Consider the following 27250-nt stretch of genomic DNA (forward strand, 5'->3'; position numbering starts at 1 on the left):
TGTACTCAAGTCTTCATTTCCAGAAGAATGGTTATCATGTACATGGGACATGGTGAGAAGGCAGGAAAAACCCAATCTAACGATCTGACACTAAATATCCCTCATCTTAGCACATATGTTGATTTTGCTTTTTACTGAAGTGTAGCAAAGGCATAGATATTTTTAAATTTACTTTCAGAAGTAGTGTGATAGAAGGGCCCAAGACGCCTGGCCATCAGAAAAATGGATTATACTCAGTCTATCATCACCCTGTTGTTGGGTTAATCATTCCTTTGCTCTCCATATCTTGTTCAGTAAAGCCCAACAATGGAGAGATGACTTCTAAAGAGACTTCCATTATTCTGTTTGGGTCCCATGGTCCCTTTCCTCATGCATCATTGTTTTCTGCATTTAGAATGCCTCCTGTTGGCCAAGCTGGAGTCTCAACCCCTACACTCCTAAAATTTGTCAGAGCATGGAACCAAACGTGGGTCCTGCTGGAAAGAGAGTTGGCATGGGATTGTCTTGGTCCTGCCACACAAGGCTATCTGGAAAGGCAAAGAGACTTCAGCAGGAAGAGGACAGAGGTTTATGCAAGCTTCCCAATGGCTAAGAAAAGTGCTGTAGGGATCCCAAAACAAAGATGCATCCACAACGGATATGGAGCCCTAACAGGTAGGAGGAGAAGACTTAATGCCAATCAAAGTTGTGCATTTCTATCATTAAGTGTCTAGTGCCAGTTTCTGAAGCAAAATTGTGTTTGTAAATTTAAATGGTAGTGGAACCATTACCTTAAAGTGGAAAAAAACCCACAGACCCACTGGGAGTTACAGAACAGGGACAATTATCCATCCCCATTAATTAATGTTCAAAGGAACAGTGGGAGGTAAAAATAAACTTGTGCTTTGATCACAATCCATGTATCACCTTTGGTCAACATATCGACTCATGTACTTTAAATATTTTTTATTCATTTGGAGCCTCAGTTTACCATCTGAAGATCTATATCAAGCTATGTGCAAATATTTTCTCTTTTTAATATTATGTATTGGAAGTGAAAACCACTCACTGCTGAGTTAGCAAATCAACAATAATTAGGTTGTCATCTATAAATAACAGTATACACACATCTATAGGAATATGCACATGAGAATTTTCCAGGCACTTAACTAGAATTGACATGGACCCAGACAGGTAATGGGGAAAAGGGGAGAGATAAATTTTGTGTTTCTCCTCTATTCCCTACAGTGGGTAGCAGAGTGCTGAAAAGAGAAACAAGTGGGTTCTGCCACTTGGTAGTACTGTGACCATGAACAAATTGCTTAGATCTCATTCATTCATTCATTCATTCATCAAATAAGTGGCAGGGAAAGAAGAAGTTGAGAAGCAGTTTCAAGGAACATTCAAGTTGGAAGAGGTTAACAGCCCAAGTCTAGGGATGAAGATGGGTTGGGATCAAAAGAGGGCAGCCAAAGCACATGGGAGATACTAGATAGGCATAGAACCATTGAGAACCCCACCAGACACTGAATTAATGCCTGATTAAAGCCTGTGGAACAGCATCGCTCTGAGAAGACTTGCATTCTCTGCATCCTGGATTGCTAGGCCTGCCATCTGCTGTCTCAGTCCCTGTTTACTTTCTATGCCATCCATACAAAGGTGGCCAAGCTTGCTTTAATTTATTGAAAAGGGTAGGAATAGCCTTGGGAGAATAATTAGAAGTCCACTGTTTTTCATTACATTATATTTTAAGACAGCATATTTTCCTGTCTGCTGACTTTTAAGAGGGCCTTGCCAAATAGTCTGTGTAAGAGAAAATGAGCAAATAAAAGGATTGCTCTGTAGCTATTTGGACTTGGTTTTCAAGGAACTTTATCTTCATTCACATGAAAAAATAAACAAATTCTTAACTTCAGCTTTCCAGGTCCCACAAAAATGCACAATGTGTGTCTACAGAAGCAAAAGGGAAAAAAGGATGGAGAGTGACTCAGTATTCAGAGGAAAAGATTCTGTTACCAGTGAACAGAAGGCATTGTATGGATTGATTAGGTGGTGATATTGACTAAATTATTGGGAAAAAATGGAAGAGAGTAGGATCTTTTGAAATGCTGCAGAGGAAAAGCTACTATAAACACAGTATGTTAAAAATAATCCCCAAATGCCAAAGAAATTGTCTGGCAAAATGACACTCTCTTACCCAAAAGTCTTCTGTTCTTACTCCAAGATGCCCTTTTCACCAGTATAACTCTACTTATTTTTCAAATTTTTAAGTACACAAGTCAAAATGAATTCATTCACCTTATAAAAAAATCAAAATATTATATAAAAGCCAAAGTACCCTTTGACTACCAATGGTGTCAAAGACAAACCCTTACCCTACCTGGAATATGCATCATTATGAGTTTGGTGGGTATTATACAAAAAAGAATGAGAAAGATCTACATATTCTAATATAGGAGTCCAAGACATACTGTTGAGAAAACAAAGAAATTTACTGAATATACATTATGATACTATTCATGTAAAAAATTAAAATATACTCTAGATAATACTATATAGGGGCTGGCCCAATGGCATAGTGGTTAAGTTCACGCGCTCCACCGCAGCGGCTCAGGGTTCACAGGTTTGGATCCTGGGCGCGTACATATGCACCGCTCATCAAGCCATGCTGTGGCGGCATCCCATATACAAAACAGAGGAAGACTGGCACAGATGTTAGCTCAGGGCTAATCTTCCTCAACAAAAAGAGAAAGATTGGCAATGGATGTTAGCTCAGGGTCAATCATCCTCACAAAATGAATAAATATTAAAAAAAATACTATATTGTACCTATATCTATATCATATCTATCTATCTATCTCTATTTATGTCTGTGATATCTATATCTATATCTATACCTATATCTATATCTATATCTGTATCTATAGGACATGAATAGAAAAGGTTTAAGGGAATTTTCACTCCTGGTAATGGTGAAATAAATTAGATAAGTCTCTTTCTGAGGATAAGGACAATTTAAAAACCTGCACAAAATTTGACAACGTCTGCTTAGAGGCATCAGGAAGCTAATAACATAGTGAATAATTGTTAGACTAGGATCCATGGAAGGGCAGGGGCCCAGAGAGATGATCCTAGTGATTAAGACCTCTTTCTCTCTGGGGGATTATTTACTAATTTTAGGGGACTTCTGAGAAGATGAGAAACTGAATGTTTCCTTTGAAAGCCTTGTCAGAGTAAGCAAATAGGAAAATGACATAGTTCAACCAAGAAGGGGTGTTCCTTTGCTTTGTGTTGGATCTCAATGCTCCACATTAGTAATAAGGTTATACAAGAAAAGGTAGGTTCTTGTGGAGATTGCAGCTCAGCTTTAAATAATCTCAGTTACTGAATTTGGCCTAAGGTTAACTCATATTACTTGGGCATGCATGTGCCTACCAGAAATAAACAAAAATCTTCTCTAGAGGAAGAATACATCATTTTGGGGAAAAATTAGTCTAGAAACAATTTTGCAACTACATATCTGGCCTACAATTAAAACAAAACAGGCACACAAGAGACTAAAAGAAAAAAAAAGAATGAAAACCAGCAGACACAACAAACGATAAAAAGAGAACCCCAGAGAAGCCAGATAACCGAGCTATCAGATACGGACTTTAAAATAACTCTATTCCTTATATTCAGGGAGATAAAAGACAAGCCTGAGAAATATGGCAGAGAACTAGACACTATAAAAAATTTTAAAACGTAAAGTCTACAACTAAAAATTATAACTGAAATGAAAAACTCAATGGATTTTTTTAACAGCAGATTGAACGTTGCTGAAGAGAGACTTAGTGAATTGGAAGATGTGTTGGCAGAAAATACCTAGAATGAAGTATAAAGAGACAAAAGGAATAAAATATAAAATAAAAAATAAAATAATAGATACAGAGAATACTGTGTGAAGATCAAGCATATGATAATTTAAGAGCTAGAAGGAAAGGAGAGTAAGAATGGGGCAGAAAAATATCTGAAGATATTATGCCTGAGAGTTTTCCTCAATTGATAAAAGAGATCAAGCCACAGATCCTAGAAAACATACAAAGCTAAGCTGGATAAATACAAAGAAAGCCATACACCTGCTGAAACCCAAAGACCAAAAAAGAAAAATCTTAAAGTGTTAAAGAAGAAAAGAGAGTCTATGCAGAAATAGAAGTATAAGGATGTACACCTGAAATTTATACAATGTTATAAACCAATGTTACTGCAATAAACAAAAAATTTAAAAAAAAGAAAGAAAAAAAGAGGGATTACTTCGAAAGGAGAAACAACAAAATTTACAGGTGATTTCCCCTTAGAAACAATGAAAATCCAAGACAAAAGAATAATGTATTTAAATTGTGGCGAGAAAATGACTGCCAACACAGAATTCTATGTCCAGTGAAAACACCCTTTGTGAAGGAAGGTGAAATAAGGACCTTTTGTTTTCAGACATACAAAAACTACAGACCTTAGCACCAGCATACCCCACACTAAAGGAAATACCAAAAGTGTTCTTCTGGCAGAAGGAAAATAATCCATGATGGAAGACTAGAGATATAGGAAGGAATGAAAATTAATAAATAAGTAAATATAGAGGATTATTGATTGCAAAAAACAACAATCAGACCTTATGGGGTTTAAAATGTTTAATAAACTAAAATACATGAAAACAGCATACAAATTGGGAAAGGGAAACAGAGTTAAGATGTTCTAAAGTCTTTGTATTGTATTGTAAGGGTGTTCAATGGACTAAATGTTTGTGCCCCCCCCCCGAAATTCATATATTGAAATCCTAACCTCCAATGAAATGGTATTAGAAGGTGAGGCCTGTGGGAGGTAATTTGGTCACAGAAGTGGAGCCCTCAGGAATGGGATTAGTGCCCTTATAAAAGGGACCTCAGAGAGCTCTCTTGCCCTCTTTCTACCATGTGAAGATACAACAATAAGACAGCAGACTGCAACTTGGAAAAGGGCCATCACCAGAATCTGACCATGCTGGCAACCTGATCTTAGACTTCAAGCCTCCAGAACTAGAAGAAGAAGTAAATTGTGAGAAATAAATTTGTTTATAAGCCACTCAGTCTATGGTACTTTGTTATAGTGCACCCACTACAGGGGGGGGGGTGAGTATCAGCTAAGATTAGACTTTGGGGACTTCTGATGTTGACCAAGATGGAGTATGCCTACTACAGCCTATCTATGTTTTATTGCAACAAAATACTGTGGACAGAATAGAAAAAGCAAGCACTAGAGAACTCTGAAAAAGCATTGGACAAAATTCAATATACATTCAGTAAAACAAGACAGAACAAAAAACCAAAAAGCCTCCCAGTAAATTAGGACTAGAAAGGAAGTTCCTTAACTTAATAAAGGGCACCTACAAAAAGTCTACAGCTTGAATCATGCTTAATGATGAGATATTGAATGTTTTCCCCCTATAAACCAGAAATCCTAGTCCTAGTTATCTATCCAAATGAGTTGAAAACTAATGTTCACACAAAAATCTGTGTATGAATGCTTATAGCAGCTTTATTCAAAATTGTCAAAAACTGGAAGCAACCCAAATGTTCTCCAGCAGGTGAATGGATAAACAAACTGTGGTATGTCCATACAAAGGAATACTACTCAGCAATAAAAATGGATGAGCTATTGATTCACATAACAACATGGATGACTCTCAATCGCACTTTGCTAAATGAAAGATCCAAGAGGCTGGACATTTTAGGATTTCATTTAAAGATTTTATTTATTTATTTATTTTTCCCCCCAAAGCCCCAGTAGATAGTTGTATGTCATAGCTGCACATCCTTCTAGTTGATGTATGTGGGACGCGGCCTCAGCATGGCCAGAGAAGTGGTGTGTCGGTGCGCGCCTGGGATCCGAACCCGGGCCGCCAGCAGCAGAGTGCACGCACTTAACCACTAAGCCACGGGGCCGGCCCTAGGATTTCATTTATATGACATTCTTAAAAAGGCAAAATTATAGGGATGGAAAATAGGTCAGTAGTTGCTAGGAGGTGGATGTGGGAGAAGAGGTTGACTACAGAAAGGTAGAACAAGGGAATTTGGGGGATGATGAAACTGTTTTATACGGTTCTGTTGTAGATATACAACTGTATGCATTTACCAGAAGGCATAAAACTGTAGATGAAGAAGAGAAAATTTTACTGTACACACATGTTTTCAACCAATTACCAAGATGGAATTCAGAGTGTGACAAACTAATTGTATTACATACAACATATGTATTATATTTAACACAACCACACTGAATTGGGTGGGTAAGAAAGGAGCTTACCTGAGTAACTTTGGCAAACAGTGTTTTGAGTGAATACTGAAATGCTAAAGACTAAAAACTGTATAAAACAACATACTCTAGTATGTGAATTTGTTTCTTACAGGCATATGGATTAGTAATTCTGAAACTACACGTTTACTGGGGTTGAACAAATAAGTACATATATTATAGATAATTATAACCAAATTTCTCACTGGCAAAGAAAGAAGTTACAATATGCAAAGGAGGAGTGCTAGAATGAGCCCTGTGGTGCTAGATTGGAGTCCAAAGTGTCCGTACAAACTCATGGTTTCTTTTCTTCCATAAACAGGTATGTAAGACAGAATACATAGGTTAGCATACATACCTGTATTTTCTAGCCCTGTCTGCTTAGGGGGTCTAGAAGCTATGATATACTGGTAGCAGTAAGCACACTTGGGGCCCAGATCTTGGTTTCTAAATACCATTCTCTAATACAAAGAACCAAGGTTCTTTGGAGAAGTGGTTGATTCTAGGGCTGAGTCAGGGAAAATGCAAGATGATCCTAGAGCACCTCATGGTGCCAGAATAAGGAAGTGCTAAACAAATAGGTAGATATAGATAGATAGAGAAAGAGAAAGAGAGAGAGAGAGAGAGAGAGAGAGAGATGGATGGATGGATGGATGGATGGGTGGATGGGTGAGTGGGTGGACAGGTGGATGGAAGGAAGGAGAAAGAAAAGAAAGAAAGAAAGAAATGAAGGAAGGAGGGATGGAGGGAGGGAAAAGGAGGGAAGGAGGGAAAGAAAGAGAGAAAGAAAGAGGAAAAAAAGAAAGAGAGAAAGAAAAACAAAGATGGGGACATGTCCAATAGCCAATAGTTTCAGTTATAACCCACAGAATAAAATATTCTTAAGTCTTTGTTGATATAAATTAGTGATTGAATAAGTAAATTAATTGTGGAGAAGGAACAACTCCTTCTTACAGAAGAATTCCAATAATAAATTTAGAAGGAGTGAGGGGAGTAGAAAAATCACCATCACAATTAGAATACCACGATAACACTAGCTACTGAAATATCTGCCTATGAATTCTATGATTCGTGGGCAAAAGTTTAAGGAGAAAAAGGATATTTTCATACCCTTAAAGTATCTCCCCACAAGATACGTATTAATTACAAAGGGAAATGTGACTTTACAGTGGAGAAACCTGGCCAATACCACCTTAACCAAATGATCAATGTTAACGTCACCCCAAATAAGACTTATTGACATCACGTACTGTCTTATATCACGCACTGAGGAGGAAGCATTGCCTCTGTGATATTCTTCCCCAAAAGTTATAGCCCCAAGCTACTCATGGGAAAGTATCAGACAAACATAAATTGAAGGACGTTCTAAAAAAACACCTGACCAGTACTCTTCAAAAGTGTTAAAGTCATAAAAGACTAGACAGGACTGAGGAACTGTCACAGTCTGGAGGACATTAACAAGAGATGACAACTAAATGAAATGTGAGATCCTGGATTTGATGCTGGAACAGAAAAAGGACATTAGTGGAAAACTAGTGAAATCTGAATAAAGTTGCAGTTTAGTTAATAGTGTTGTACCAGTGTTAATTTCTTAGTTTTGATAATTGTACCATGGTTATGTAAGATGCTAGCATTAAAGGGAAATGGGTGAAGGATATATGAGAATTGTCTGTCTTGTCTTTGCAACTCTTCAATCAATCTAAAAATTATTTCAAAGTAAAAAATTTAAAATCATTGTACAATATGAACAATCAGCTGTGAGAAAAGATACAATAACAGACTTTGAAAATACAACACATAGTTATTGAAATTTGTAAAAATCCAGACAGATAGGTTGAATCACAGATTGGACATAGCCAAAGAGTGATCAGAGAACTAAACATCAAGCTGAGAATATCTTTCAGGACATAACACAATGAGAAAAAAGATGGAAAATATAGGAGGAAAAAGATAAATCTTTTATATCCTCCTATGGAGAACAGATCCAAAAGTTCCACTACATGTCTAGTAGGAATCCTAGAAAGAGATAATAGAGAGTGACATCAGCAACAATGATGGCATAGAAGTTTCTACCATGTTCCCCCCAAAAGAATACCAATTTTGACAATCAGCATATGAATGGAAGTGCCTTTGTGGAAGTCCAGAAGTCCAGCGGAAAAGTTCTAGCACACTAATGGAGTAAAAAAATATCCGAGATTAGACGCATTGAAGAGGATAAGAGGAACAATTTCACTTTACGTCACCCACACCTCCCACAAGGTGACACAGCTCAGTGCCAAGAGAGACCTTGTCTGCCCATGATTTCTCCAGGGGAGAGAGTGAGAGAGTGTGAGTATGTGTCTGGCTTCCCCAGCTGTGTGGGCTGCCAAAGAGGCCCACTTCTTTCTTGTCCCATCCAGGATACTGAGGTGAACTGCACAACTAGGGGGCAAGGAGGAGCTGGGAGAACAGCAGCCGGGGCTCTCGGAGGGCATCAGCTTATTCATTGGAGGGATAGCTTATTTCTTTTTATGCTAATAATATTCCATTGAATGGACGTACCACAGTTTATCCATTCACCTACTGAAGTACATCTTGGTTGCTTCCAAGTTTTGGCAATTATGAATAAAGCTGCTATAACCTTTGTATGCAGGTTTTTGTGTGAACATAAGTTTTTTTTAAAGGATTTTTTTTTTGAGGGAGATTGGCCCTGAGCTAACATCTGTTGCCAATCTTCCTCCTTTTTTCCTTTTTTTTCTCCCCAAAGCCCCAGTAGATAGTTGTATGTCATAGTCATACATCCTTTTAGTTGCTCTATGTGGGACACCGCCTCTGCATGGCTGAATGAGCGGCGTGTAGGTCTGCGCCCAGGGTCCAAACCGTCAAACCCTCGGCCACTGAAGTAGAGAGTATGAACTTAACCACTATGCCAACTCATCCGAGTAAATACCAAGGACCACGATTGCTAGGTCATATGGTAAGAGTATGTTTAGTTTTATAAGAAACTGCTAATCTGTTTTCCAAAGTGGCTTTACCATTTCCCATTCCAACCAGCAAAGAATAACAGTTTCTGTTGCTCTACGTCTTCACCAGCATTTGCTACTGTCAGTGTTTTGGATTTTTGCCATTCTAATAGGTATGTGGTGGTATCCCATTGTTGTTTTAATTTGCAATTCCCATATAACATAGGATGTTGACTGTCTTTTCATATGCTTATTTGCCATCTGTATATCTTCTTTGGTGAAGTGTCTGTTCAGATCTTTTGCCCATTTTTTAATTGGGTTGTTTATTTTCTTATAGTTGAGTTTTAAGAGTTCTTTGTATATTTTGGATACATATTCTTTGTCAGACATGTGTTTTGCAAATCTGTCTTTCCAATCTGTGGCTTCTCTTTTCATTGTGTTAAACTGCCTTCATTTTTACTACTCTTTTCCTCAACACACTTTAGGTTTATTAGATTGTACTTTTTCTAGCTTTTTCTCCTTAATTTCAGTTGTTTTGCTTTTTTACTTAATGCAATAATGACAATAAATTTTCCTCTAAGTGCTGCATCAGCTGACTCTCACAAGTATTCATAGGTATACTTTCACTTTGTTTAGTTCTAAATATTTTTTATTTCAATTTTGATTTCATCTTTCAACCATGATTGACTCAAATCTACCTTTTAGTTTTCATATGTATGGCTGTCTTTTGTCATTTGTCTAATTTTATTGTACTATGGTCATTAAATATAGTCAGTAGAGTACTAGTTTTTTAAAGAATTTCAAGCCTCATCCTTGATATCCTGGTATGATTAATTTGGGGAAGGGATGTCATGTTACACAACTCCAGAGGTACTAATTATATCCTAATTTATGTGACTGATGCACCTTATGGTTGCACAGTATGTAGGCTTTGTAGCTGTCCATGGTGGCCCTTCCTGATTTGAGGGAACATTGCATGTATTTGAAAAAATGTGCATCTTAGTCACATTTGTCAATTTTTGTGTTAAAGTTATGTTGTTAATGGAATAAATTTGAAAGTCCAGTAATAAATCTATACACCTATGGTCAGCTGATTTTCAACAAGGTGCCGAGACCATTCAATGGGGGAAAACAACAGTTCTTTCAAGAAATAGTGCTGGGATAACTGGATATCAACATGCAAAAGAATGAAGGTGGACCCTTACCTTACACCATGTGCAAAAATTAACTCAAAATGGATCAAAGATTTAAATGTAAGAGCTAAAATATAAGACTCTTAGAAGAAAACACAGGGATAAATCTTCATGACCTTGGATTTGGCAAGATATGACTCCAAAAGCATATGCAACAAAAGAAAAAAGGGCAAATACCTTTATTAAAAGTAAGCAAAGGATATAAATAGACGTTTCTCCAACGAAGATATACAAATGGCCAGTGAGCACATGAAAAGATATTTGACACCATTAGTCATCAGGAAAATGTAAATTAAAACCACAATGAAATATCACTTCACACTCAGTAGCACGGCTAGAATCAAAAAGTCAGATAATAATGAATGTTGACACGGCTGTGGAGAAATTGCAATTCTCATACACTGCTGGTGGGAATGTAAAATGGTGCAGCCACTTTGCAGAACAGTCTGGCAGTTCCTCGAATGCTTAAACATAGAGTTACCATATGACCCAGCAATTTTACTCCTACGTATATACTCAAGAGAAATGAAAACATATGTCCATGCAAAAACTTGTACATGAATGTTCACAGCATTATTTACAATAGCCAAAAGATGGAAACAACTGAAATGTCCATCAATGGACAAATGGATAAGCAAAATGTGCTTATTAAATGTGCTTATTAAATTCCATTTAATGGAATATTATTTGGCATAAAAAGGAATGAAATATTGATACCTGCTACAAGTGGGATGAATCTTGAAAATGTTGTGCTAAGTAAAAGAAGCCAGTCACAAAAGCCCAATTATTATATGAATACATTCATATAAACTTTTAGAATAGGGAAATCTGTGTATTATATGATGGAATGTTATTTGCCCTTTAAAAAGAAGGAACTCCTGCCATTTGTGACAATATGGATGAAGCTGGAGGATATTATGCTAATTGAAAGAAACCAGATGCAGAAAGACAAATACTGCATGATCTCACTTATATGTGGAATCTAAAATAGTCAAACGCAGAGAGGCAGAGAATAGAATGGTGGTTGCCAGGAGCTGAGGGAGGAGGAAAATGGGGAGATGGTCAAGGGGTACAAAGTTTCAGTTATGCAAGATGAATAAGTTCTGGAGATCTAATGTACAAAAATGTGAATATATTTAACAATACTGTACTGATTACTTGAAATTTGCTAACAGAGTAGATCTTAAGTGTTCTCACTACAAAAAAAAAAAAGGAAAAAGAAGATGGTAACTATGTGAGGTGATTGATATGTTAATTAACTTGATTGTGGTAATCATTTCACAATGTATACATATAGCAAATCATCAAGTTGTATGCCTTAAATATATACAATTTTTTATTGTCAATTATACCTCAATAAAGCTGGGGAAAAAAGAGTAAATGGGATTCAAAGGGAAAAATTCAGGACAAAAAGAGATATTTCACATTGATACAAAGACAAATTATCAAGAATGTATTAGAGTTAAGAATGCATATGCACCAACAACATAGCTTTAAGAAAAACACAGCTTTATGAGATATAATTCAAATACCATGCATTTCACTCATTTAACCCATACAGCTCAATGGTTTTTAGTATATTCACAGATGTGTGCAACCATCACCACAGTCAGTTCTAGAACATTTTCATCACCTCAAAAAGAAACTTCATACTCTTTAGCTATCATCTTTTTACCCTGCGACCCCTTCCCCTCTCGGTCCTAAATAACCACTAATCTACTTTCTGTCTCTATAGATTCTCTCTCCCTCTACAGGGCTTTCTGGTGCTGATTGTAGAGGGTTGCAGTCGTCCATTCGTTTAGTGACTTTTATAAACTATTTTTGCAAAGATTGTATTCCTTGTTAGGTATGCTCACTGAAGTCTCTGTTCTGTTATCTCAACAGTCAGCTAGTGACCAGAAGATATTTCCTTAAATGCCTGGAGACAAAAAAAAACACAAAAACAAAAAAACAAAACTCCCCTGATCTGCGTATTGGCTCTGAGCTAGGACATTCCTTCATTGCTAAGCCAAGCTGACTATAATTCTGCCTTAGCCTTCGCCTCCTGCTTATGTGCAGTCCAAAGATCAGCCAGAAGTGTAAGTCTAGGGCCTTTTCTGGGCATGTGTCTGGCCCTGGGCATGCACATTGCACTCCAGATTCCTCAGTGTATGTGGTAGCCCTTCACAGCTCTTATTCCCCCAAGAATCTTCCTCCTCAGCATCCTCATACCCAGGCTTTCGGGTCTACCTCATCCTTCATTCCTTGCCCCAGATAGCAATGAGTAGCATACATCTTTAATGCTTCCTTCAGATGCCACCCAGAAAGCCACTCCAACCTGAGTGGGGCAAAATAAAGGTCAGCCTCTGTGCCGGTCCCTTAGGGAACCACCAGACAGGTGAAATGCATGACCACAGTTTTTAAGAACAAGGTCCAAACTGCTTTCCCTGGCGCGAGTTAGCTGTACTGGGAACATGGGACATTGTCCACAAGGCTGCTGCTGAGCTGGTGAATAGGGGATGCTAGTCAGGTAAGCAAAAACCATATGGTTTCTCACCAAAATTCAGTGGCCTCTTTCTTCATTAAGCATTCCCTGGTTGACATACGTGTTTGGTTAGATTCCAGAGTTCCAAAAAAATTGATTCTGTCAGTTTTTGCCAGATTAATTCTTCCTGGGGAGACCAATTCTTGCAAGAGACCAATTCTTGGAACTCCCTACTCTGCTAATTCCACGATGTCATTTCTGTTGCAAGTACTTTGGAAAACAGTTTGGCACTATGGAGTAAATCCAAAGATAAACAAACCAGCAATTCTACTCCTCATTATTCACCCTCAATGTCAAAATTGCGAACGTTGAGAATCCCTCACTTAGAGAAATGAATGCTAATATGCACAAGGAGAATGCTCATAACTGCATTGTTTACAATAGTCCTGAACAGGAAATGACCCAAACAACCTAAATACCTATCAACAGTGGAATGGATATATTCTTGTATATATATTCAGTGGAATACTTTATATCAATGAAAATGAATGAACTATAAAAATTATATAAAGAAAAGCAAAAAAGTGTTTTCCATAAATATTAAGATAGTGGTCACTTGGAAAAAGGGGAAGGGTTAAGATTGGGAAAGGACACATGAGATCTTCTGGGTTTCTGGTGATGTTCTATTTCTTGAACTGGGTGGTGTTTATGTAGGTGTTCACTTTTTAAAAACTGTACATTAATATTTTCTTACTTTTATATATATTTCATAATAAAATAGATGAAGCTGTCAGTAATTACAGTTTTTCTTCTTCTATCACACTCCCTACTTTGACAGGTCATGTTCTTATTTGTATCTTCAGTCCTAGGATAGATGTTCATTCATTCATTCATTCATTCACTCAATCATCAATATTTATTGAACACCCACTATAAGCCAAGAACTGTTCTAAACGCTAGGAACACAGGGATGGAACAAGATAGATATATAGATATCTTGTATTCCAGGGTGAAGAGACAGGCGGTAATCAGTATACCAAAAATTTAAAAACGTAATTTCAAAAGGTACTAAGTATTTTGAAAACAAGACAGAGTTATAAAAGAGGCTGACTGGGGTGAGGAAGAGTGAATGGGGTGAGATATTTTAGATTGAATAATCAACAAAGGCTTCTGTGAAGATGGCATTTAAGGAGATAACTGACCTGTATCAAGTTAAGGAATGGGCCGTGTGAAGTTCCAGAGGAAGAATTTTCCAAATAAAAGAAGCAGTTGTTGCTGAGGCTCTTAAGTAGGAAGTGTTTGACATGTTTGAGGAACCTCAGGAAATAAAGTATGGCTAGTGTGGAGTGAATGAGGGAACAGTAGTAGGAGATGAAGTTAGTGCAGTAGGCAAGGCCTCCATCATGGAAAACCTTGTAGACCATGGGAAGGGTTTCGATGTTTTTCCTAAGTGCCATGAGAAGCCACTGAAACGCTGCTGTAGTGTAGACTATAGGAGGGAAGACAAGTGGCATGGAGACGAATTTAGGCAAGAGATGATGGTGGCTGTGAGGTGGAGATGGTGAGAAATGGATAGATTCCGGATTTATTTAAAGATAGAGTCAAGAATATTTGTTAATGGATTGGATGTGAGGTGTGAGGAAAGGAAAGAATCAAGGATGATTCCTAGGTTTTTGTCCTGAACTACCAAGGGGATAGTGAGAACATTTGCTGGGATGAGGAAGACTGGAGAGTGAGAAAGAAACTTGGATCACAAGTCTTATTTGGGTTATATTAAGTTTGAGATGCCTATTAGACGTTCAAGGGGATATGTCAGATTGGCTGTTGAATATGTCCCTTCCTCATGGACTTAATGGGCTGGGTTTGAGGATATCTGAAGTTCCCTTCAACCATATTAAAAACATCCAACAAATTGACGATTGATTTAATAAATTAGAGTGCACACACACAGTGCTATTCCATGGATTGGCATGCAAAGATAATTTTTAATTGAAAAAAGTAGATTATGAAAGTGTGTATGGTTTGCTTCCATTTTTAAGAATACAGTATATTATAACATATATTTCATTGGAAGCAGATAGACTACAATATAAGCAGTCGTCACCTCAGGTGCTGGGATTTAGTGTGGTTTTACCCTTTTTAATTCTTGTTCTCGTTGGTTTAAAATGTCTTCAGTAATCATGTATTACCTGTGTAATCTGTTTCTTAAATAAAGAAAACCCGTAAAGGTCTCTTCCAGCCGAGCAGTCGGAGGTTGGGTTATCTGTTAGGTGAGGGATGTCAAGGTGATCACGGACCAGATGCATAGCAGGAAAGGCGAAGAGGCCCCGCCCAAGAGCCGAGGCGTGGGGGGTGGGGGTGGGGGTGGGGTGGGGTGGGGTCCAAAGGGCACCGCCCCTGCGCGTCACGTGCTCGCCAGCCGCCAATGGCCGCCTCCGAGCCCACCTTGGGGACGGGGCGGGGCGCCCAGCTGGCGTCACCAGGACAACGGGCGTTGCCGGCGCCTTGTGACTCCGGGCTGTGGGCGCGCTCGCGGCTCTTCGGCCATGGTGAGTCTGGGGCTGGCGCTGGCCCGGCCGCCCCGCAGTCCTGGTCCGTGCTGTGTGCCCCCCGCGGCCGCCTGCTAGGTTCGGGCGGCGGTGCCGAGGTCGCGGAGAGGCCGGGCCGCGGCCTGCGGGGCTGCTGGGCAGGGCAGGGCTGGGCGGGCCCGGAGGAGGGGGACCCCTGGGGGACGCGGAACGCCCGCCTGCTCCCCGGCGACCGCGACGCAGCGTTCTCTGCCGTTGAATGTCTGGGTCACAGCTGGGACCCCTGCCCTGTGGGCCGCCGGACAGCGTGACGCTCTTTGGCCCTGGCGAGCCTGGGAAGCCACCCAGAGAGGGTGTGGTTAAAGAAAAAAAGATATGTGTGAATACCATATATATTCATATTAACCCTGTATTGCAGTCTGTGGGCTTCCTGTTTTGTTTCTATGCAATTATATATAAGCAATATAATACGTAACATGTATTTCTTTTAAATTCATCATTCTGACAGGTCTTTTAGCATGTGGAAATTTGTAATTTTGGAGATTTCCCCCCTCTTTAAAAAATAGGGATATTAAGCTGGAGGTTTTTTCTGAGTGCAGCACCCTCACTCAGGCATTTACTTGATAATTAGTACATTGTAAACGTCTTAAATCATTACCTTTATTAAATAAACTTGACAGTGAGTGGGCATACTACCTGGCCCCCAGTAAGCTCGTTTTTGAGAGCCACCTTGAAGACTCAGCTGAGGTGTTGGCTTGAATAGACAAGATTCAGGGAATTGCCAACCAAAGGTGTAGTATCTCCAGAGGCCTCCAAAAGAAGGCCTAAAAGAGAAGGTAGAAGAGGAGAAGAGCTGGACTCTAGGCTTGGGGACACACCTTTGCTATAGAATATTTCAGAGGGGGTGGGGATGGTGATAAGGAAAAGTCTAGTTTTAAGAAACAGTTTTTTTAATCAATCAGTAGTTTAGTGTAGATTTGCTCCTTAGCTGCAGGGGTTAGTGGAAGTACTAATAAGCTCAGAATGCAGAGCGCTCCCCAAGTGCCATTTGGCCTTCTGGAGAGAAAACCTACCACTTGGAACCCTGGCTGGCTCTGTCTTAACTAAGGAGAGGCATGGTAGTAAGAGAAGGTGGATGGTCTGTATCTCTCATTGACTCTGGAAAAACAACTGCCAGGTGTGTGGCCTGTTGATAGCAGAAAAAGAGCATCACCACAAATAACAGCCATCTTCTTTATTTTGTGTATGTTTCTTTTTAATTCTGAATTGCTTTTAAGTGACAAATTAATGGAGCCAGCAAGAGTTTTAGAAAATGAATTTTACAAAAATCTAAAGTGTTTTAAATATTGCAGTAACTTACTTTTATATATTATATGGGAGAAGAGCTCTCACAATTATAGCAAGGAGAAAGGAAGAATATTTAGAAATTAAATTTTCACAGCTCTCTGAAGTCTTATGTTTTCCCTGTTGTCCATTTTCCTTTTCTTCTCCGTTGTCCACCCTTTCCATCCTGACATACAGTCCACCTTGACTCACTATTGTGAATTTTAGAGTTTTATTTGCTCTAAAAGCGTTTTACTGTACTTGTGTACTAATGGTTGCTTTGCTAAACTTAGAAATGCTTTGCTTTTGCTTTTTTTGTGTGAGTATCTTTAAGCATAAAGAATTTAATTCATGAAAGGGATTTGCTAATGCCTGGGCTCCAAGGGAAGTGGAGAATGGTTGGTATAGGAGGGGGAATGGGGAGACTGCCTGTGTAATCCCCAAACTGTATTCGAGATCATAACGTTACTCTTCATTAAATGCTTGAATCTAAACATACGTTAGCAGTTGATATAAATGACTTTGCACGTGAATTTTGGAACCCTGCTTAACTACCTAATGAAAATTTCTTCAATTAAGCCACTTGTTTCTATTGCCTCTATAATAATAATAATGACAGCTGACATTTATTGTCTATGTTCTTTGTGTGAGACATTTTTCTAAAGTACTTTGTGTGTCCTATTTAACCATCACAACAACCCTATGAGGAGGATACCATTTCCTCAATTTAGAGATGAGGAAATTGAGGCACAGAAAGGTAAAGTAACTTGCCCAGGTTACCCAGCTGATAAATTGAGCCAGATTTCAAAACCAGGCAGTTTGTCTCAGAACTGCTTATGTAAACACTGGATTATACTGTAAAGTATAGTGTGTCATTATATGTTCCCTGATATGTATGCCATGTATGTGTTAGGAAATTAGTTTTCTTTCTTATTTGGGTTTTAATGTTTTTGAGCACTTATGAATACTTGCGTTTTGTTGTTCTTGGCACTGAGTTCGATGCTACAGAACAGGGTAGGCACGCCCAGCCTTCTCTTTTCCCTCTGCTCTTTCACAGAGGAATTAATGAAGACAGATGATTGGATTAGGGTTCATATTCATGACTGTAATACCCTTGGAAGTTTTTCCTGTCATTTCAGTTTGTGCTCAGGAGTTGGCATCTGCTTTTTGTGAATCACAAAGATCAGTGTTGTACTAAAGCCATTTAGGCTTGAGGGATGAAAACGTTTTAAAAATAAAATTTTATTTTCTGAGATTTTTCCTAATAGTAGTTTTTACATTTATTTTAGTTGTGTATTCTAAAATTGTTACAAAAAGACATCAAGTAATTGTTTAAACTTTAATTCCTATGAATCTAAAATATACGTTGGGATACCTATTGTCATCAGGTTCTTGTTATTGTTTAATACTTTAGCTTATAAGGCAGATTTATTTTTTTGGAAATATAACGTTGTATCATACAGTTTTCCCATTTTAATTCATTCACTTGGACTTTCCTCCTATTTTGGCACTTTTTGTATTTGTCTGGGGTAGGACTTCTCAGAGGTATTGGGAAGCACAAGGTGGGGGGAAAAACTTTGCAATAAAATATATCCAAGGTTTACAGACAGTTTTGGTCTCTTTGTCATCACATGTTACAGTTAAGAGCTTATATAATGATATCTGTGTTAATAGATCATGAAAAGAACAGGTTTCTCTATAAATTTTCCTACTCTGGACAATATTTGTCTCCCTTTTGTCTGCACTGGTATAAGGGTGGAGTATAATTTTTAGTAATTGTAACAATAACTTTCACAGACCCCTTCCACTGTGCCCAGTTTTAGGTTGATCGCTTCACATTTATCTCATTTAATCCTTCCAGCATCCCTGTGAGATTGACATGATTATACCCGCTTAACAGGACATTAGGCAATTTGCCTAAGGTCACGTAGTTGGTGAGTGGCAGAGCCCGGATTCAAACTCAACCAGTCTATGTCCAAAGCCTGGCATCGTAACCATTGCACAATGGCTTCTTCCCAAATTTGAGCCTGAGCAATAGGAGGAAGTTGTTCTTTACTTAGATGAAGACTATAGGAGGAGTAAATTTAGAGGAGGGATGAAGAAAGCAGGAGTTGGTGTGGGACTTGATAAATTTATGATCCTTATTAGACATCTAAAATCTAAAGACATCTAAAGACACAATTATGTTTTCAGAAACAGTGTGATGGTATATATTTTAAAAACACAAACTTCATTGAATTTTGAAGTATTAGATTTGGAAGAGACTTTTGAGTTTCTCTCGTACAATCCCTTCATTTTACAAACTAGAAATGCTGAGAGGTTAAACGACTTGCCCAGAGTCAAGTAGCCTTTAGTACCTGTTGTGCAGTACAAAGAACCCGAGACATGGAGTCAGGAGATATAAGTTTAAATTATAGTTTTTCTGCTTTTTTAGTTCTAAACTTTGGGCAAGTCATTTATCTGCTCTGAATCTGTTTCTCTTCTATCAAAAAGGGTAATAAAGACTTCCACTTTATGTTATTATATTGAAAGTTGCAAAAGGTAGACATTGTTTTGACTCTAACAGTGAGAAAAGGTCTCTCAGAAGCTAGAAAATCTGAAGTTCTCTAAAAACCCGCCAGAAAGCTAAGGACACAAAATCTAAGTGAATTAAAATCCAAAACATAGGGCCGGCCCCGTGGCTTAGCGGTTAAGTGCGCGCGCTCCGCTGCTGGCGGCCCGGGTTCGGATCGCAGGCGCGCACTGATGCACCGCTTCTCCGGCCATGCTGAGGCCGCGTCCCACATACAGCAACTAGAAGGACGTGCAGCTATGACATACAACTATCTACTGGGGCTTTGGGAGGGGAACAAAATCCAAAACATAATGAGCCCTTCCCAGAAAAAAGGAGACACATGGATACTTTCATCTGTGGTGGAACAGCAGGAGGAAGCATCTGCTATAGACAGGTAAAGAGAAATCAGCCGGACTTTTATTGACTGTTATGTGGGCTGGAGGGACCATTTGGAATCCTGAGGAGCCCCAGCCCCAGAGCAAGGCTGCACCTACCTGCCAGCTCTTTCCCATGGGCCTTCGCTGACTGCATGGATGTCGTATGCTGGAGGCTGGGACCAGAGGAAGAGAGAGCTGCAAACAATCCTGAGTGGGTGAAGTCTGCTGAATGCTAAGGGCAGGACAGGAGAGTTAAGAGAAATCTCTCTGAGGCACTAGGGCTTTTGCTAAGGGTAAGGCAGGCCTACACAGTCTGGGGGTGTGGCAGGAGAGCTGAGAAACATCCCTCTATGACTATCCAGGTTTTCGATGAGGACAAGGCAACAGGCTTTCAGAAGGTAGAGTAAGAGGGCAAAGAGAGAGAGGTCTCCTTAAGGCATAGACAGCATAGGGAGCTACTGGAGAGCAAAGACAGCTTCCCAGCTGGCAGCCAGAATGTAGAACAAAGAAAGAACTTGCACAGTTCAGAAAGCTAGCAGCTAGGTTGTAAAGCTCAAAGAGATCTGTGACATTTCCCCAGGGCTCAGATCCCAACTTCTCCAGAAGGGAGAGTTCTGATCTCACCCTAAAATAATTTTAAGCCAACCATGAACTGAATCTAACTAATGCTACAACAAATCTCAAACCCAGCTCAACTATGGATTAAAAGGAGTCAGCCTCCACCCCTGCCTCCTGCCAGCAACTGTACTGTCACCATACTTAGTTACAAATTTTTTTTCTTGTGATGAGAACATTTCAGATTTACTCTCAACAACTTTCAAATATGCCATATAGTATTATTAACTGTAGTCACCATGCTGTACGTTACATCCCATGATTTAGTTATTTTATAACTGGAAGTTTGTATCTTTTGAGCCCTTTCACTCATTGTGCCCGCCACCACCATCTCCTGCCTCTGGCAATCACAAATCTGTTCTTTGTTTCTATGAACTTGTTTTTTTTTTTTTTTTAAGATTCCACATATAAGTGAGATCATATGATATTTGTCTGTCTTTGTGTAACTTATTTCACTTAGCATAATGCCCTCAAGGTCCATCCATGTTGTCACAAATGGCAAGATTTCTCTTTTTAATGGCTGGGTAATATTCCATTGTATATATGTACCACATTTTCTTTATCCATTTATCCATCCGTGGACACTTAGGTTGTTACCATATCTTGGCTATTGTAAATAATGCTGCAGTGAACATGGGGTTGCAGATATCTTTTCCAGTTAGTGTTTTCATTTTCTTCAGATGAATACCTAGAAGTGGAACTGCTGGATCAGTTCTATTTTAAATTTTTTGAGGAACCTCCATACTGTTTTCATGGTGGCTGCACCAATTTACGTTCCCACCAACAGTGCAGAAGCTTCCCTTTTCTCCCCCTCCTCGCCAATGCTTGTTATTTCTTGTCTTTTTTGATAATAGCCATTATAACAGGTGTGAGATGATATCTCATTGTGGTTTTGATTTGCATTTCCCAGATAATTAGTGATATTGAGTACCTTTTCATGTACCTGTTGGATATCTGCATGTTTTCTTTGGAAAAATGTCTGTTTAGATTCTTTGCCCATTTTTTAAATTGGATTTTTTTTTTTTTTGGTCAAGTTGTGTGAGTTCTTTATATATTTTGGATATTAGCCCCTTATCAGAAAATGATTTGCAAATATTTTCTCCTGTTTGGTAGGTTGCCTTTTCATTTTGTTGATGGTTTCCTTTGCTGTGCAGAAGCCTTCTGGTTTGATGTAGTCCCACTTGTTTATTTTTCTTTTGTTGCCTTTGCTTTTGGTGTCAAATCCAAAAAATCATCTCCAAGACTGATGTCAAGGAACTTACCGCTTATGTTTTCTTCTAGGAGTTTTATGGTTTCAGATCTTCTGTTCAAGTCTTTTTTTTTTTTTTTTTGTGAGGAAGAACGGCCCTGAGCTAACATCTGCCAATCCTCTTTTTTGCTGAGGAAGACTGGCCCTGGGCTAACATCCATGGCCATCTTCCTCCACTTTATATGGGACGCCTGCCACAGCATGGCCTGAAAAGTGGTGCGTTGGTGCATGCCCGGGATCCGAGCCGGCGAACCCTGGGCCGCTGCAGCGGAGCGCGCACGCTTAACCGCTTGCACCACTGTGCCAGCCCCCCCGTTCAAGTCTTTAATCCATTTTGAGTTAATTTTTGTGTATAGAGTAAGATAGTGGTCCAATTCCATTCTTTGGCACGTGGCTGTCCTGTTTTCCCAACCCTGTTTATTGAAGAGACTGTCCTTTTCCACATTGTGTATTCTTGGCTCCTTTGTCGTAAATGAATTGACCATATATACGTGGGTTTATTTCTGAGCTCTCTATTCTGTTCCAAAGATCTACGTGTCTGTTTTTATGCCAATACCATACTGTTTTGATTACTCTAGCTTTGTAATATAGTTTAAAATCAGGGAGTGTAATACCTTCAGTTTTGTTCTCCTTTCTCAAGATTGCTTTGGCTAATCGGGGCCTTTTGTGGTTCCCTACAAATTTTAGAATTGTTAGTTCTATTTCCGTGAAAAATGCTACTGGAATTTTGATAGGAATTGTATTGAATCTGTAGATTGCTTTGGGTAGTATGGACATTTTAACAATATTAATTCTTTCAATCAATGATCATGAAATATCTCCATTCCATTTATTAGTGTCTTCTTCAGTTTCTTTCACCAATGTCTAATAGTTTTCAGTGTACAGTCTTTTACCTCCTTGGTTAAATTTATTCCTAGGTATTTTATTCCTTTTGGTGCAGTTAGAAATGGCATTGTTTTCTTGATTTCTCTTTCCGATAGTTAGTTATTAGTGTATATTTGTTATTAGTGCAACAGATTTCTGTGTATTTAGTTTTTTTCCTGCAACTTTACTGAATTTCTTTATTAGCTCTAACAGTTTTTTGGTGGAGTCTTTAGGTTTTTCTATATATAATATCATGTTATATACAAATAGTGACAGTTACTTCTTCCTTTCTAATTTGGATGGCTTTTATTTATTTTTCTTGCCTAATTGCTGTGTCTAGGACTTCCAATACTATGTTGAATACAAGTGGTGAGAGTAGGCATTTTTGTATTGTGTCTGATCTTAGAGGAAAAGCTTTCAGCTTTTCACCGTTGAGTATGATGTTAGCTATGGGCTTGTCCTGTTATTTTGAGGTAGGTTGCCTCTATACCCACGTTGTTGAGAGTTTTTATCATAAATGGATGTTGAATTTTGTCAGATGCTTTTTCTGCATCTATTGAGTTGATCATATGATTTTTATCCTTCATTTTATTAATGTGGAGTATCACATTGATTGATTTGTGGATGTTGAGCCATCCTTGCATCGCTGGATTAAATCCCACCTGACCATGGTGTATGATCCTTTTAATGTATTGTTGAATTTGGTTTGCTAATATTTTGTTGAGGACTTTTGCATCTATGTTCATCAGGGATAGTGGCCTGTAATTTTCTTTTCTTGTGGCATCCTTGTTTGATTTTGGTATTAGGATAATACTGGCCTTGTGAAATGAGTTTGGAAATGTATCCTCCTGCTATATTTTTTAGAAGAGTTTGAGAAGGATTGGTATTAATTTTTCTTTAAATATTTGGTAAAATTCACCAGTGAAGCTCTCTGGTCCTAGAGTTTTTTTTTGTTGGAAGATTTTTGATTGCTGATTCAATCTTCTTACTTGGAGTCAGTGTGTTCATATTTTCTATTTCTTCATGATTCAGTCTTGGTAGGTTGTATATTTCTAGGAATTTATCCTTTTTTTTCCTAGGTTGTCCAATTTGTTGGCATTTGGTTGTTCATAATAGTCTCTTATGATCCTTTGTATTTCTGTGGTATCAGATGTAACATCTCCTCTTTGATTTCTGAAATTATTTGAGTCCTCTCTGTTTTTTTCTTGGTGAATCCAGCTAAAGGTTTGTCAATTTTGTTTATCTTTCAAAGAACCAGCTCTTAGTTTCATTGACCTTGGTAAATTACTGTTCTTTACACATGATATCTGACATGAAATAACAAATTACGAGACACGCAAAGAAACAAGAAAATGTGCCCCATGGTCCAGATTTTGAACAACATGGATCGACAGATAGAAAACTTCAGCAGGAACAAGGAAAACTATAGAAAGAACGAAATGGGAATGCTAGGATTGGAAAATATGATATCAGAAATTAAGAATTCATTTGACAGGCTCAACAGCAGACTGAATGTAGTCAGCAAACCCAAGCAGGATAAACACAAAGAAGTCTAAACTTAGGCACATCATAGTGAAACTTCCAAAAATCAAATATTTTTATAAAAGAAATCTTAAAAGGAGGTAGAAAAGGAAAAAAATTACATAAAGGGGAACAGTAATATGAATGAAAGCTGACATCTCTTCACAAACAATGAAGCCAGAGAACAATGGCATAACTTTTTAAAAGTGATTTAAAAAAGAAAAAGACAGGGGCTGGCCCCATGGCCTAGTGGTTAAGTTTGGTGTGCTCTGCTTCGGTGGCCTGGGTTCGGTTCCTGTGCGTGGACCTACACCACTTGTGGGCAGCCATGCTGTGGTGGTGACCCACATGCAAAATAGAGGAAGATTGGCACAGATGTTAGCTCAGGGTGAATCTTCCTCAGCAAAAAAAAAAAAAAAAAAAAAAAAGGCAAACCTGCCAACCTGGAATTCTATAGTTAGGGAAATGTTCTTCAAAACTGCAAGAGAAATAAAGACATTTCTGACAGATAAAAGCAAAGACAATTTGAGTCATCCCTGATGGTCTTAATGGTTCAAGTTCAGTGCTCTCACCGCTTCGGTGGCCCAGGTTCATTTTTCGGTCACAGAACCACACCATCTGTCTGTCAGTTGCCATGCTGTAGCGGTGGCTCACATAGAAGAACTTCCAACTAGGATATACAACCATGTACTGGGGCTTTGGGGAGGTAAAAACAAACGAGCAAGCAAACAACAGTTTGTCTACAGCAGGCCTATATTACAGGAAATGTTAAAAGAAGTACTTCAGTGCTGAAGGAAAGTGATAATAAAAGAAACTCAGGGCTGGCCCCGTGGCTTAGCGGTTAAGTGCGTGCGCTCCGCTGCTGGCGGCCCGGGTTCAGATCCCGGGTGCGCACCGACGCACTGCTTCTCCAGCCATGCTGAGGCTGGGTCCCACATACAGCAACTAGAAGGATGTGCAGCTATGACATACAACTATCTACTGGGGCTTTGGGGGAAAAAAATAAATAAATAAAAATTAAAAAAAAAAATGAAACTCAGATCTGAAGGAGGGAGTGATTTGCACCAGGAAGGTAAATATAAGGGATGTTATAAAAAATTATCTTTCTTTCATGCATATATTTATTCAGAAGATTATGAACTGCATAAAGCAAAAATAGTAGCAGTGTATTGTCAGGTACATAATAGAAGTAGAAGTAAGATATATGACAATAAATGCAAAACAGGCAGGAGGAAATTACAGTCGTGTCATTTAACGATGGGTTTATGTTTTGAGAACGGTGTCGTTAGGTGATTTCATTGTTGTGTGAACATCATAGAGTGTACTGAAGGGGAACAAAATTAGCCACCCCAAAATGTGTCTCTTCAACATGAGGATTATTTTAGGCTGATTATTTTTAAGAAACAAAGGACTCAAAGTTTTTCTTGTTACCTCCCCCATAACTACCTAAAAGAATTCAGATAAAAGAAACTGTCTCAAGAAGTGAGGTATCACCTTAGCATAACCAGAACTATGGTGGTAGACAGAGGGGAACCTAGAAAAGCCTGTTTATTGGGCTCCCCTCTGTGTTCTTCTGTTTCTGTGTGGCCAAACACTTGTTTTCCAAATGTTTGCTTCTTTTCACCTACCTGTGAATTGCCCTGTTTCTCTTTGAAGTCCTTGACTCTCCCCACCCCCAACATCTTCTTTTGTCTTTAGCTGAGGATGGTGTTTAAGGTGAGGGCTTTTGCCATTTTGGTGAGTTACTTGGTTTTCCTGGGTTTTGTTTCCAATTTCCTGGGTATACATGTTATTAAACTTTTGTTTTTCTCCTGTTAATCTGTCTCATGTCAATTTAACTCTTAGACCAGCTAGAAGAACCTAGAAGTGTAGGGGAAAATGTCTTCCTCCCCTACAGTGCTTACACAAATCTAGATGGTATAGCCTAGTACACAGCTAGGCTATATAGTACCAATCTTATGGAAGCACTGTCGTATATGCAGTCCATTGTTGACTGAAACATTGTTATGTGGCACATGACTGTAAATGAAGTTTGACTGTGATAAGTTAAAGATACACTCTGTAATCACTAGAGCAAACATTAAAAAAAGTACAAACATCTACAGCTATGAGATCAAACAAGGAAATCAAATAAATATTGCTTTACCAAAAAAAGGTCAAGAAAGCAGGAACAGAGAAACGAAGAACAGATAAGACAAATAGAAGATAAATATCAGGGTGGTAGACTTAAAACCAATGATAAGAATAATTACATTAAATAGAAGTGGGCTGTACCCTCCAATTAAAAGGTAGCAATTTCAGGCTGGATTTCGGCATATAGCATGGCCCAACTATATGCTACCTATAAGAAACACTTTATTTATTTATTTTTTTTGTGAGGAAGATCAGCCCTGAGCTATCATCCATGCTAATCCTCCTCTTTTTGCTGAGGAAGACCGGCTCTGAGCTAACGTCTGTTGCCAATCCTCCTCCTTTTTTTCCCCCAAAGCCCCAGTAGATAGTTGTATGTCATAGTTGCACATCCTTCTAGTTGCTGTATGTGGGACGCAGCCTCAGCATGGCTGGAGAAGTGGTGCGTTGGTGCGCACCCGGATCCGAACCCAGGCCACCAGTAGCGGAATGCGCACACTTAACCGCTAAGCCACGGGGCTGGCCCGAAACGCTTTAAATATAAAGGCACAGATTAAAAGTAAAAGAATGAAAAAGATGCAAAAATCAGAAGAGAGCTGGTATTGTTATATTAATATTAGTCAAAATAGACTTTGGGATAAAGATAACTTCTAGAGTGAAAGAAGGATATTTCATGATGACAAAGGGTCAATTCGTTAAAAATACATAAGCATCTTAAATGTGTATGCACCTCACAACAAAGCTTCAAAATATGTGTAGCAAAAATTGACAGAACCAAAGGGAGAAAGAAACAAATGCACAATTATGTTTGGATATAGTAACACTTCTTTCTTACTAACTGATAGCATTCATAGATAAAAAAAAAATCAGTAAGGATATAAAAGATTTGAACGTCACTATCAACCAACTTGACCTAAGTGACTTTTATGTAATAATACACTTAACTACAGAATAGCAAAATACCAAAATGGCAAAATAAGTCCTTCCTTATCAGTAGTCACCTTAAATGTAAAAGTATTACATTTACCGATTAAATACAGAGACTGACAGAATGGATAAAACCTCCCAAAACCCATGATCCAATTATGTGCTGTCTGCAAGAGACACTTTTTATATCCAAAGACACACAGATTGAGAGTAAAAAGATAGAAAAAGACTTTCCGTGCAAATGGTACTAATATCATACAAAATAGACTTTAAGTTAA

At 38.6% G+C, this 27250-nt stretch overlaps 1 protein-coding gene across 3 annotated transcripts in view; it reads left to right on the plus strand.

The window, feature by feature from the left end:
* Positions 1 to 15386: 15386 nt before the first annotated feature.
* Positions 15387 to 27250, plus strand: part of FBXL2 (F-box and leucine rich repeat protein 2) — a 132052-nt gene continuing 120188 nt past the window's right edge. For 2 of the 3 annotated variants that reach the window (XM_058554652.1, XM_058554660.1), the window contains exon 1: positions 15387 to 15433. In XM_058554652.1, coding sequence (XP_058410635.1) covers positions 15431 to 15433 — 3 coding nt within the window. In that variant the 5' untranslated portion in view covers positions 15387 to 15430. The remainder of the gene's footprint in view (positions 15434 to 27250) is intronic. The other variant, XM_058554670.1, reaches the window with a different exon arrangement.

Source organism: Diceros bicornis, chromosome 2, assembly GCF_020826845.1.
Source record: "Diceros bicornis minor isolate mBicDic1 chromosome 2, mDicBic1.mat.cur, whole genome shotgun sequence".
Lineage (NCBI taxonomy): Eukaryota > Metazoa > Chordata > Mammalia > Perissodactyla > Rhinocerotidae > Diceros > Diceros bicornis.